Source organism: Bos grunniens, chromosome 22, assembly GCF_055505025.1.
Source record: "Bos grunniens cultivar Pamir isolate PY7600 chromosome 22, Bosgru_T2T1.0, whole genome shotgun sequence".
Classification (NCBI taxonomy): Eukaryota; Metazoa; Chordata; class Mammalia; order Artiodactyla; family Bovidae; genus Bos; species Bos grunniens.
In genome coordinates, this window is record NC_141186.1 from 39,455,877 (window position 1) to 39,469,783 (window position 13,907).

The window sequence follows — 13,907 nt, forward strand, 5'->3', positions numbered from 1 at the left end:
CAACAAAACATCCTTATGTACCACCTCTGATGAAGCCTGAAATTAGTTTCTGGTTTGTACGCATCCAAAGCAGAGCATTGTAAGAGGCTGAACCTCTACTGAAAACAAAGTATGAAGGTGAGAGATTCCAAGAGGGAGAAAAGAGCTGGTTAATGTTGACCTCAAATGCAAAACTGCAAAAAATGGAGAAAAATGCATGTGAACATAAAGAAAAGTTGCTTTTAAAAACTAAATGTCCACTGACAGATGAATGAAGAAGACACAGTACACACACACACAATGGGAATACAGCTTAGCCATAACAAAGGATAAAATTTTGTCATCTTCAGCAACAGAGATGGACCTAGAGATTGTCATACTGAGTGAAGTAAGTCAGAAAGAAAAAGACAAGTACCATATGATATTATTTACACGTAGAATCTAAAATGTGATACAAACAAATATATTTATAAAATGGACACAGAGTCACAAGCCATAGAAAACAAACATCCAGTTACCAAAGGGGGAAGAGAATGGAGGAGGGATAAATTAGGAGTTTGGGATTGACATATATACACTACAATATACAGAAGGGATAAACAATAAGGTCCTACTATATAGCACAGGGAATTATATTTAATATCTTGCAATAAACTATAATGGAAAAGAACATGAAAATGAATACATATACATGCTGCTAAGTCGCTTTAGTCGTGTCTGACTCTGTGTGACCCCATAGATGGCCTCCCACCAGGCTCCCCCGTCCCTGGGATTCTCCAGGCAAGAACACTGGAGTGGGTTGCCATTTCCTTCTCCAACATATTCATGGGTATGTCTATATAACTGAATCACTTTGCTGTACACCAGAAACTAACACAACATTGTGAATCAACTATACTTCAATAAAAACAGAAAGAAAAAAAAAGAAAAGTTGCTTCTAAAATCTGTGGTTATATCTCTGTTGTGCTTGCATGCTCAGACCCATTCCATTAGAGAGAACTCACCCATGCTAAATTTGCAGACTCTTAGTATTAAGGAACAACAGATAAACCAAAAGGAAAAACTCAGCAATTTTTCCTTTGAAATTGCAAAGAAAAAAAATCAGCACCTGAGGCGGTCCCTGAAAGCCCACCACAGGGGGGAGCTGCAGAGGGCCTTGCCTAGCACGCTGCAGGGTGGTAGGGTCTTTAGCCTGCAACTCCGTATAACTGTGTAGCCCTTATTCTCACCTGCCACCGCGGCCAGAATGCTTCCTGTACATCAGGTACCCAGAGATAGTGGTGGAAAAAGCCAGAATCAGTCGGCCTGGTGATACCGGACCTTACATCTCTACGACTGCCGTTCCTCATCTAGTTGGAAATCAGAACCAGCTAATTCAGAGTGCTATGCAGAACAAACTGGAAAACATAAGTACTTACCAGAGAGCTTGGCATTTAGTAGGTGCCACAGTAAATCATAGTAAAGCTGTGATTTACTATGAGATGAGAATCGCTATGCATGCGAGATCCTATGATCTGGGGGCTGGGAGAAACAAAGAACCTGGCCAGGGTTCACTGCCATCAAATGGCTGGGCCAGGCTGACCCCAAAGCTGGCTTCCTGGGCCTTAACGTGACCCCTCTAGGTCTTAAACTGAACATATACAGCGAGAGGGCAGAAAAGCATACAATACGTGTTAAAGAAGTTCTCCAACAAAAATGGGCTGAAATGAATCACTTTGGCTTCAAAGGTAAACTCTGGGTCACCTTGAAGATGCCAGGTAAATAAAATACCATGGTATTTACCTTCCTGCCTTCCAAGATGCTTAGCTGTGGGGTTGACTGGCCTAAGGTCTGTTTCAGAAAATTATCGCTGCTTGTTTACTCTGGCAGGTTGTGGGTATACATATAAATTTACCATGAAGATTCCAGAAGGCCTTCAGTCACTTACTGAGGCCAACCTGTGCGAACTTCATTTAATACTTAGCATTTCCTTCAACCCTATTCCAAATCCCAACCAAATCGATATGAGGGCAAGGAGGGCCTAGTACTTGGGTCCAGTTCAATCATACTCAGGCATCCTCCTGACCCCAAGCCCCATGACTGGGCTGTTTTCAGGGACTGCGAACCACCCCTGTAGTGGACAGACCTTAATGCTGAGAACTCAGTCTCCTTCCTTTCTGAGGAGGGATCAGCCTCTCATCTCAGAAGCCAAGTTCAGGCCTCTCTCTGTGCTTGTTAATACCTGTGTCAACTTAAGAAGATAAAGCAAATAGCAAATACAATTATTGAGATTTTTAGCTCCTGATTTAGGACACAATAGATTTTTGTCTAAATCAGACTCTTAGGATGCAAGGAGCGCTGTGGAGATGAGGACATTTTATTTCCTGCCATAAAAAAGAAATCTCTTTTCATTTATGACACAATGAAGTCAATAAAGAAAGGGCTTCATTATAGTCAAAAGACCAATGAATCTCCTTTGGAGATAATCTCTGTATAAATAAAATATGCCAACAAGGTTGGTTTAATCCCAAGGGTTTTAAACTGCATGTTTAAAACCCCTTTATGTGCTGGCACCCTGCTGAAGCCAGTGACCTTCAAATTATTAAGATGTGTTTTAACTGAGGGAAAGGCACGAATCATTTCTGGATTTCTAAATGTTGGTTAGCAGCAACATTTTGTTTTGTAATGTTCTTGTTAGTTAGTTTTTCTAATTTCCAGAGAAAAACATTTATAAGGACATTTGTGTTTGACAATAGGCACATTTGGAAAAGCCCTTTCAACATGCTCTATAAACAGGCTAATTCAATGAGCTGAGTTCTGATTTTAAAAAGCTACATATGATGAAAGTCTAAAAGAATAAGTAGCATAATACACTCAATATAATTTGCAGATGACATATTATATATGTTTCATTAATAGTTTGAGTGAAAATGTAATTCATTAATAACTGCAGTGAAAATATAACGTAAGCTTGGTGTTTCAAAAGATTGCCCCAAAGATGGAAACAGTAGATTTTTAAAAATACTTGCAGATATTAATAATAATAATATCAATTTAATAATAATATGGATCCAACTGCCATGGTGTGGGTTCAATCCCTAGTTGGGGAACTGAAATCTTGCAAGCTGCACAGCTTGGCCAAAATAATAATGATGATGATGATCTTAAAGGACAGAAGTTTGTGACTACTTCAATATCTTAGAAGACAGACTGCTAGAACGGGGCTGATAGCTAGGTCATTACATTCAATTGTGCTTTATCTTCCCAGAGTAACAATGGGAGACCAGTGAGCATGGAACATTTGATTTTGAAAAGTGATTAGTGGGATGAATGAAGAGTCAAAGCCCCTTTCATTCTCCTGAAGAAGTCACAATTTAATTTATCTGGAAGAAGACTGCGTAATTTCTCAAGCATTATACACATAGCAAATTTCACAATGTAAAACATTTCCTGATAGGGACTATCCTGGTGGTCCAGTGGCTAAGACTCTTTGCTCCCAATGCAGGGGACCTGGGTTCAATCCCTGGTTAGGGAACTAGAGTCTGCATGCCACAACTAAAGATCCTGCATTTTGTAACTCAAGGTCCCACATACCGCAAGTAAGACCCAGCACAGCCAAAGAAATGAATGAATTTTTAAAAAAAATTTCCTATAGTGGAGCCTGAGAACTTGCATTCCTAGGAAGTTTCCAGGTGTTGCTGATGCTTGTGGTCTGCTCTGGGGCTGGGGTCCTGCACTCTTTATCAGCCCTCCCAGAGATTCTGAGGCAGGGTAAAGCTTGAGATCCACTGTACAATTCTTTTATGCAGCTTATTTATTGTTTAAATCATTAGCATTAGCCTACAGAGGTCTATAGTAGCCCCAACATATACAACCTGAATCACAGAAATGTTCTTAAATCAGATTTTTCTATCCTTCAACGATTCTCTCTGTGTATTTGCAATCCAGAAAAACCCTTCGGTAAATTCTGCAGCAGTTTTTTTAGAAAAAAAAAATCATTGACATAGCATATGTATAGGTAGTTCTAAATGTGCAATAGCTTCATAAAATCTACTTTGAGAATTTTCAATAAAATTTTTCAGATGGCAAAAAAAAAAAAAATCTTAATAAAATAATTGATGTCACTTCTCTAGTGATTGGAACTGTCTGGTAAAATGTTTGCATAAGGAGTTCTCTCTCATATGCTTGGCTAACCAACCTTCGCTGCCGCACTGGGTTTACAATTTCCACACTGTACAGGATTTAGGTGAAAAAAAAAGTCTTCCTTCTTACAGCACTATCTTTGCCAATTAAACCAGGACACTATGAAGAGTCTAAATTTCTAAATTTCAGTTCGAGCTAGTAAATCTGATAACTCAAGTTTCCTCAAAGGTTCCTATAAGCATCTATCTCCAAGAGATGAGGATCAAAAGGTTAGCAAAGCTTTCCTTAACCTTTCGTCTATTTCATAGTATTTTTTAAAGAGCCAATGTAACTTGCTGGTTCTACTTACGCTTTGGGGTTTCAAGATCAGAGCTGTTTATCCGTGAATTTGAACCACAGCAGAATCATCCAAAAGTTGGTGATATAGAACAATATTCAACATGTTTTTGAGCTGTTCTCCGAGTCATTTAAACCACACAGCCTCGGGACTTCCCTAGCAGCCCAGTGGTTAAGACTCTGAGCTCCCAATGCAGAGGGCCCAGGTTCAATCCCTGGTCAGGGAACTAGACTCCACATGCCAAAAACTAAGAGCGTGCATGCCACAATCAGAAGAGTCAGTATGCCCCAACAAAGAGCGAGGACCCCATGTGTGGCAACTAAGACCTGGAGCGTAAAAAAAAAATAAATCACAAATTCCTACTTGGCACAGGGAATGGCGATATTGGTGGTGGTGGGGAGAGTCTTTTTCTTAGGAAAGAAAAGAATAAAGATGACTTGGAAACAAAGAGGAGAGTTTTGTGGGTTTTTTTTTTTTTTATATGGAGGAAATTTCAACAGAATAATGATGAAATGCTTTCATGGAGGATGAAGGAGAATTTAGTGGAAAAGCAAGTGGTCAGCGGTACTGAAAGAAGAAAATCCAGAAAAAATTTTAAGAGAACAGTCACATGTATTTGAAGATGCCTTGATTTAGGGAAGCAAAATCCTAATGAGACTGAAGTCCTCAGATATCAGAACTGTCAGGAACATGCCAAGAGGTGGCAGAGCCATTTCTAAGCATCTGTGCTTTGAAGTCACACAGATAATTCCAATGCTAGCCCACCATTTATTCATGCAACCTCCAGCAAATTAAAGGATGTCTCTGAGCCTTGGTTTCTTCATCTGTGAAATGGGGGTATGGATTGCACCACTTTCCCTAAAATTGATGTTGAAAAAAAAACATAAACCACATAATTTTGATCAATAAATGCTCAATAAATATTAGATGATGATGATATCTTCTGAGGAAGGTTAAGTGCAAAGTAAGTTCTAGGATCAGAGTATGTTACACCTTTTATAATGATGACTTAGGGACTCTACAACAGTTTGGTAGCTGAATTTTCAGTCTCATTCTGTTGCCCACACTTCAAAACTGTGTAATGGTTCAGTTTACTGGTAGTTGTCTGGAAACATCTTTTTTGAAAAATCAGTGATAGAAAGTGAAGGATTCAAATGATGAAATAACTTAAGTTAATACATCTAGAGCCTAGAAATCTTCCTGTTAGGTTTCAAGTATGGACAAAGAATGAGTGAGATCCAGTGGGCAGGGTAAGTGTTCCATAAATATTCAATAAATATCCTACTACTTTTAGACATAAAAACAATTAGAGGAACTTCCCTGGCAGTCCAATTTCGCTGTCCAATGCAGGAGGTACAGGTTTGATCCCTGTTTGAGGACTTAAGATCCCATATGCCTCAAGGCCAAAAAACCAAGACATAAAACAGAAGCAGTGCTGTAACAAATTCAATAAAGACTGTAAAACTGGTCCACATAAAAAAAATTATAAAATTAGATAATTCCTAAGGTAAATCATTTAAAAGGATACTAAGGAGGTCTCAATTAAAGAAAAATTGTGCTGAAACTTAATAGAATTTTTAAAAACTGGTGATATTTTAGAAATTTGTGTTTTCCTTACATTGCTTTTTCTTATGTAAGACAACTGTCCTATAATAACTGGAAGAAACCTTAAGAATAAATACAACCATGAATTGTTACAATGAAATTACAAACTATGTTACAAATTTACTAAATAGGACTGCGTAGTTTTACAAAAAATAAGGGATTATGATCTGGTTGAAAGCTTTTTAAAGAAAGGTCATATAAGGTAACTTCTTCTCAGTGAAGGGTGAAATAAGTTTTCTGTCTAGGCGCATCCCCACGGAAGGCTGCTGCTTTCTATAAAAACCTGAGGAAACGCTGGAAGAGCAGTCTCACGTCTGGTTTCACCAGGGAAGTCCTCTAACACTACAGCGTTTCAGGTCATTCACTCTCACAAATGCATCACAACTCATCAAGGGGATGTGTCTACTAGGATTTCCCTAGCAGTCCAATGGTTAGGACACTTGACTTGCAATGCACAGGGCAAGGGTCCGATCCCTGGTTGGGGAACTAAGACCCCACATGCCCTGTGGCATGGCCGAAACATTAATAAACTAGGTAAGCAACAAAGATTTACTATATAGCACAGGGACCTATATTAAATATCTTATTTCAGAAAAAGGATGCATCTACTAGACCAAGGGAGATTCAACTCAATTCCATGCACTTCTCAGTTAGTGGCGAATCTTATGCCGTGGAATTGTTCCTTCCACGTATTTCTACCATCAGTGAGTGAGAATCTCACATTTGAATAGATATGCTGTTGGACTGTGAGTTTTTTACTTGCTGCTGAGAAATGAAGCAGAGAACACTCAAAGAGCATTTCTGGTCTAAGACACCTACTTAGAGGTGTGGCAAAGCGGCCACGACTGATGGCATTTTCTGAGGATCCCAGGGAACTAAAAGTCCTAAAATCCAAGTGGAAGAACGCAGTGAAGCTAGCTGCACGCAGTGGATGTGGATCCGTGTTTGGGACAGTCTTAACCTGGGGACTGTGCAAATGCTTGCTGTCCACAGATGCTGGGAGGAATGACATCACGATTTGGGAAGGAGATATCCACAGCTGACAACTTCGGCTTCCATGAATCTTTCCAAACTTCCCTGACACATACCACCTCATGCGATCTTTAATATCCTGCTCACTGCAGATTCTGGAAACTAGGCTCAGAGAGGTCAAGTCATTGACCTAGGTTTCATGGTGGAGGCAGGGTGAGATCCTTGGTGTTCTGATTCCCCATCCAGGGGGAAAGAAACTAAAAATGCAAAGACCGTGCAAGAAGTATCTCTCACCACTTAACCTTTTAAAATGGATTTCAATTGCACAGCTACCCAACAGCTGTGTTTGTTGGCTGAATCAATTCAGAGGGGAGAGGCCCCGGGCATTTTCCAGAGGTCAACACATATTCTAGGTGATGCAAGAGGAAAATGATTATACACGCACTGCTGCACAAATGCGGTAGAGTCAACAAAACTTATTCCATGGGGATGGGGGGCTGGTCCTGTCTGCCTCCTCTCAAAGGCAAAGAATGTAATAAAGGGTGAGGGTTAGTGGAGAAGAACAAACTAACACAAAACCTACCCATCTGTATGGGAATTGTTTAGCAGCCACAGAATGATCCAGTGGGGCACTTACCCAGAGACTTTTCTGCTACTCTCTCTTTGCTGTGTGACAAGCTTTAGTAAGAGAAGCTCACAGAATGGCGAGAACATGGCCAATTCCAGCAATATCTAATGTCTTAACATATAGAAACATACAGGGCCAAAGCAGTCCCCAGCCATAATCGTATCTAGAGAAGACGTGCAAACAACAGCAGCGTTCCTTCTGGGGACTCAGAAAAGTACTGCATCTCCGAGCCTCACAGCAAAGGTCTTGAAAGAACTGTAAGGAAGCTTTGCTCATATTCATCATTCACCCAGAGAGTTCGAGAATCCCAACCATGTGCCAGGTATTTATTCTTGCACTAAGAAGACATCCATTTGCCTTTAGGAAGCTCTCATTGTAGTTGGGGGAGACCACAAACCAAGTAAAATGTATGGGGTACTAGATGATAAAGAAAACCATTCTAGAGAATGAGGCAGACAGCTGGGATCCAGGGTCTGCAGGGGAGTGGGAGATGGCACCTCTGCTTACAAAAGAATGATGTCAAGAGGATCCGTGTACACACTGCTATACGTGAATGGATAACTGGGACTTCCCTGGTGGTCCAGTGGTTAAGACTTTACGCCCCCAGTGCAGGGTGCCTGGGTTCAATTCCTGGTCAGGGAACTAGATCCCGTATGCCAACTAAAGATCCGACAACTAAAACCCAGTGCATACTAATGAGTAAAATAAATATTTAAATAAAATGGATCACCAAAAAGGACCTACTGTACAGCACAGGGAACTCTGCTCAGTGTTACCTGGCAGCATGGATGGGAGGGGGGTTTAGGGGAGAATGGAGACATGTATTATGTATGGCTGAATTGCTTTATCGTATACCTGAAACCGTGACAACATTGTTAATAGGCTATACTACTCCATTATAAAATACAAAAGGATGAATGTATAAGATATTTGAAAATACGTGTTTCCAAGTACAGAATGCAACTCAGAGGAAGAACGTTTGATTCTGGCACAACAGGAAGGGGACACCAAATAAAAACGATGGAAAAGTGAAGAAGTGAGTGTTAGCGGCTCAGTTGTGTCCCACTCTTTGTGACCCCATGGACTGTAGCCCACCAGGTTCCTCTGTCCATGGAATTCTCCAGGCAAGAATACTGGAGTTGGGTAGCCATTCCCTTTTCCAAGGATCTTCCCGACCCAGGGATCAAACCTGAGTCTCCCGCATTGCAGGCAGATTCTTTACCATCTGAGCCACCAGAGAAACCCCCAAAATGATGGGGGCAACCTTCAAATCACTCACACCATCTACCAGAGCTAAGCCACTGATGAACTTCTCACATCTGTGGCATCAGCCAAGATTTACTAGTGTCCTGCCTGCAATGCAAGAGACCTGGGTTTGATCCCTGGGTCAGGAACATCCCTGGAGAAGGGAATGGCTACCCACTCCAGTATTCTTGCCTGGAGAATTCCAAGGACAGAGGAGCCTGGCAGGCTATCGGCCATGAGGTCATAAGAGTCAGACATGACCAAGTGACTAACACTTTTCACCAATCCCTACCCCAACAGCACCTGAGCATTTCCTACTTGTATCAAGGACAAATGAAACAGATACCAGACCAAAAACATCTCTCTAGACCCCCATACAAAGAGCCTAAGTATGAAAACTTTCAACCATCATGTAATTATTTTCAGAGTAAGGAATCTTAGGATAAAACTTTAAAATATATATGTAACAGTATTTCAATTTTTTTTTAAAGCAAGCACACATTGCCTGTCATAACAAAATTGAGTCCAAGAGACTGCAAGTACATAAGTATGTTTTCCCCTTTTTTTCTACTCTTTCTTCCCTTTCTTCATGAGATTCTACATTATGTGAACTCATAGTCATCTGTTCTCTGAAAGATGATTTCATTACATGGAAGAGATGTAAAGGAGCAAAGATTTCATTAAATTACCCTTAGTTAAGGCTCTCTTAGACTGGGTGAGCTTGAAAAGACTATAAAAATAATATTTTGTCATGGCTGTCACATAACACTGAGAACAAAAAAGAAAAACAATTAGCCCACTGGAAATAGGAGTCGTGTCTTACTTACCCGGAATAGGAATGATTGGAATACTTTCATTGGGGACCACCCGAGGTGAACTGCTATCTTCCACATAGAAATGAGCTGTCTGAAAACATTTTCTGTGCAGGAAAGAGACAAACAAACAGTGAGAAGAGAAATACACTTTGTCTGAGTTCACCATCTTTCAATTCTTCTTTCAGACTCTCCCCGCTTTCTATTTCAGCCAGCACCGAGTACACACCCACGGGAAAGGAACAAGATACAGGGGGACAATGTCCAGCCGATTGGAAGGACCCCCCGCCGCTGAAGAATATCCACTTTTTATTACACTATACCCATCCTGAGAGATAAAAGGGACACAACTTAGTCACAAGCCACTCAGACACATGAAAAGTTGGCATGAACTGAGGAAACTTGCTGTATGAACTGCAAGGATTAGCTCACAATCTTCCCCAATTCAACCTGCTCCAGAGGAAGAATTATTCGCTATTCTAAACTCTCAGCACCAAGTTCAAACCGTACCTTGAACCCTCCCAAATGCAGTCATCGAATGGCCCAAGCACACAACAGCACCTCATTGTTAGCGCTCAGCAGAGGCCCCCACCCCGAGCCCCAGACAGCTCTTGAAGGGGGTCAGAGGGCTTCCAGGGGCAAGCACCCTAGCCAGATAACGTCCGAGACCAGCACCCAATGCTGTCGAGTGTCGTCTGTATGTCAGGGGTTCTGTTTGATTTTTACCTGGACTTGAGACAAAGCAGGGAGCAGACACTGGTCATCACTGGACAGCCAGGGAGCAGAAAAGCCATCGGCGGCTCGCTCAGCTTCTGCCTGCTGCCGCCGGCCGGCCCTCGGTGTTCCCGCAGCCACGTCACTGCTCATTGCGGCCCTAATGAGCTGCCGGAAGCACCGGCTGAATATTTAATGAGGCTGCTCAGCGTGAATGGCTATTGTGACCAGAGACGGGTCCCTGTTCATCTGGCAGAGGGGCTTCACAATAGCTGGCCCCACTGCTGGGTCTTTGAGACAAGCAGGCGGCAGCCTTCTGGTGCTTGGGGTCCCGGGGACCCAGGCCACTCCTCTGGCGTCTCCCAAGAGCCCTGTGTACACCCAATTAATTAGAGCTTCACTTTTTCGGGGGTAGGCTATGGGTATCCCTACCAATGGAGTAAGTCAACTTTTCTTAGAAGTTGTCTTGGCTCCCCTGATCGCAAGTACTCTTGTGATGATTCTGTTGGGTGTCTCATGTTTCTACAAAGCCAAAGCAGAGGGGTTTTGGGGGAAGAGCAAACACCAGGGAATCTCAGAGAGTACAGGAGATCTTGGTGGGAGTGAGGAAGCCTCTGAGTTCTGCAGATTATTGGGACTGTAGGTTTGCACGGAGCTGTTATAACTACACACAATCAAGAAGGATCACACGTCCCAGTGGGAAATGTTTTCCTTTCAGCGGCGCCTGTGTTCAGACAGGAAGTAGTTCTAACCAACTGCACGCCCAGGCACAGCCATGGAGCAGTCTGGAGGGCTGCTCCCTGCCATGAGGGGCTCCGGAACATAAATCACTTCCTTTCCTGGCACACATCTCACGGGACTGCTCTCGCAGAGCACCGAACAATGGTTTTTTCCTATGAACTGCCTGGCATTTGTAGTATAAATAACAGAACACGTTTTTACCACTCACCGTCTAGCTGCCTACCCCTAAATTTGGAAGGAACAGTCAGTCTGACTTAAGCTACAAGGACATGAAACGTACAAGTATTTTAGGGCTACGGTGGTGACAGGATCTTCTACTGCGTGTGAAAGGAAGCGGATTCACGTGAAAAAAAAAACCTATGATTTTTGTGATTTGACGTAATAGTTTCTTTCTGTTTCCAAGGTCATCAAATTTTCTATTTCTTCATCCCTGCCACCTCCCATGTCCCTGTCCCCAATTTACACAGATTTCCAGAATGTAACCTTAGAGTTAAAACACGGAGGATGGAGACTTTGCCAACCAGCTACACCTGTAGCCACCCACTGTCATAGCTGAGGAGTATCTCTTTTTCTTAAGATACTGGACCACTGAAGTATTTAGTAGCCCAAAAAAGTACTGTGTGATAGTGAAATGAATGGCCCAGGTTACCAGCTCAGATTTGAACTATGCACAAAAGGGGGGAAAAAAAGTGCAAAAAAGATACCACACAACAAAGAATTAACTATTCTAAGACCATAATTACGCTACCTGATAAGATTTCTAAAATATAAAGTATTAGTCAAAACAATCAGCATTGGCCAAGTAACTGTTAATATCAAACGACTTGGAAAGCACAAACTGACACGGCAGGTTCTTTTCCTGGAAGAAAATAGGCAGACGGTTCACCCAGACCCTCAGTAACACGTGAGGCCAGAGGCTCCGTATCCTCTTTGGAAAAAGCAGCATGGACTGAAGCATATCACATGCTCCGAGTGTGGCTGTTCATAATGGATTTTCCCTGCAGCAAAGGACTCTGGGATTGCCAGCGAGGAGCACACCCTGGGGATGAAGGTCAGAAACTCGGGGACCGAGGTCGCTACATCCGCACCCTGAGGCAGGTCACACGGACTCGGGTGGGCACCCAACTACAGAACTCGGTGGCAAACGCCTTCCCTCGGAGAAAAGGTTTCAGTGGACCCAGTGAGCATTTATTCGGCACCCACTGCTTAGCATGGCGCATGCAGAGAACACATTCTCTTTCTGGGAGCTTTAAAAACACCTCCTTAAGCTTGGCTAAGCATTTGAGTAATTAAAAATTAGGAACTACTGATATAAATGAAAAAAAGGAGAAAAATCCAAGTTACCCTCATCCTTCTCTTAGTGATCGTCACTACTGCTATGTTGGGGTGTGTCATTGCACACTTTTCCTCATCTAGGGACTGTTCTGTGATCACTGACAATGACAGACTGGGAGCAGAACAATAAACAAAAGACAGACAAGGTCTCGCCCTCGTGGTGCTTATGTTCTTTCGGGGAAATCAACCACAAACAAGTAAACAAACAGTTTCAAAGCGTCAAGAGCTGTGAACAAAATACAACAGAATGAGGTGGTGATAACTGACGGGGGAGGTGAGGGAGGGGTCCTCCCTGAGGAGGTGGCCTCAGAGCTGAGCCGTGATTAAGGAGGAAGGGTCATGGGAAGTGCAGGGGAGACCACTCCAGGCAGATCCAGGAGCTGCTTAAAGAGCCTTAGCACAGAGTGAGCTTATCCACCGCGGGAACTGAAAGGAAGGCAGACCTATGAGCAGGGAAAGGAGGAGACCCAGAGAGGTGGGCAAGAGGCGGGGCATGCCAGATCCAAGGCCATAAACTTTGTTAGCATCTGTGAGCAATGAAAAGCCAACAGAGGGCTTTAATCCACAGACTGGGACTCATCCCCTTCAAAGCGCGTGCTCTGGCTGCTACATGATGAATGGAATACAGAGCAGCAAGAAAGGAGCAAGGAGAGCCACCAGGGGCTACTGTTGTAATCTCATCCACATACCGACAGGCAGACAGTTTCCTTTTAACAAAAGGAGATCATATTATACATATCTCCTTGATAACAAACATGAACTGACATCCTCAGTCTGCTTACTTCTCCACTTTATGGGCACACTACACTGTTAGATGTTTAACTTCTTATTTCTTGAATAACTGTTGATGGGGGAGTCTACTTTGGTCAAGAGACTGATAATTTTGCTGGGTTGTGGCCTCCTTTCCACTACCATTGACCACATGGAGATGAATCTTCTCTGGGTACAAATTCTACACTGTGGGTTTAATACCTAAGAAAAGTGGCCGGTTCAGAGTCATTACCACACGACATTTTATTTGACTTGCTCATCTCAGAGAAGTCTCATGAGATGTTTTTTGGGTTTTTTTGCTTCTTTTTTTCTTTAAACCTTCAGTAGTATCCAGGAATTAAAAAAGTAAAGGCAAGAGATTTTGGAGAAGATGAAAAGAAAGTGTGAGTTTTAATACCTCTAAATATCTAAACTGTGATGTGTTCCAAGAGGCAGTATTGTCTCTAATTCTGAGCTCAGGAAAACGGAGACAAAATTTCTGAAAATGCCTCAGTGTCGCCAAGCATGCAATTTCAAAGTTCTATTTAGGTTCAATTCTCCTTCAAGTTACTGACTCTAACATCTCTCCTTGAAGGAAACAGATTGTTTGGATCAAGAGCCATCCTATAACATTATTTCTTCACACTGAGCATTTGTTTATGCCAGT

At 42.3% G+C, this 13,907-nt stretch overlaps 1 protein-coding gene across 18 annotated transcripts in view; it reads right to left on the bottom strand.

Annotated features, from left to right (window-relative positions):
• Positions 1-13,907, bottom strand: part of PTPRG (protein tyrosine phosphatase receptor type G) — a 777,241-nt gene that overhangs the window by 54,303 nt on the left and 709,031 nt on the right. For all 18 annotated transcript variants that reach the window (XM_086367088.1, XM_086367083.1, XM_086367086.1 and 15 more), the window contains one exon: positions 9,716-9,807. In XM_086367088.1, the coding sequence (XP_086223214.1) occupies positions 9,716-9,807 (92 nt within the window). The remainder of the gene's footprint in view (positions 1-9,715; positions 9,808-13,907) is intronic.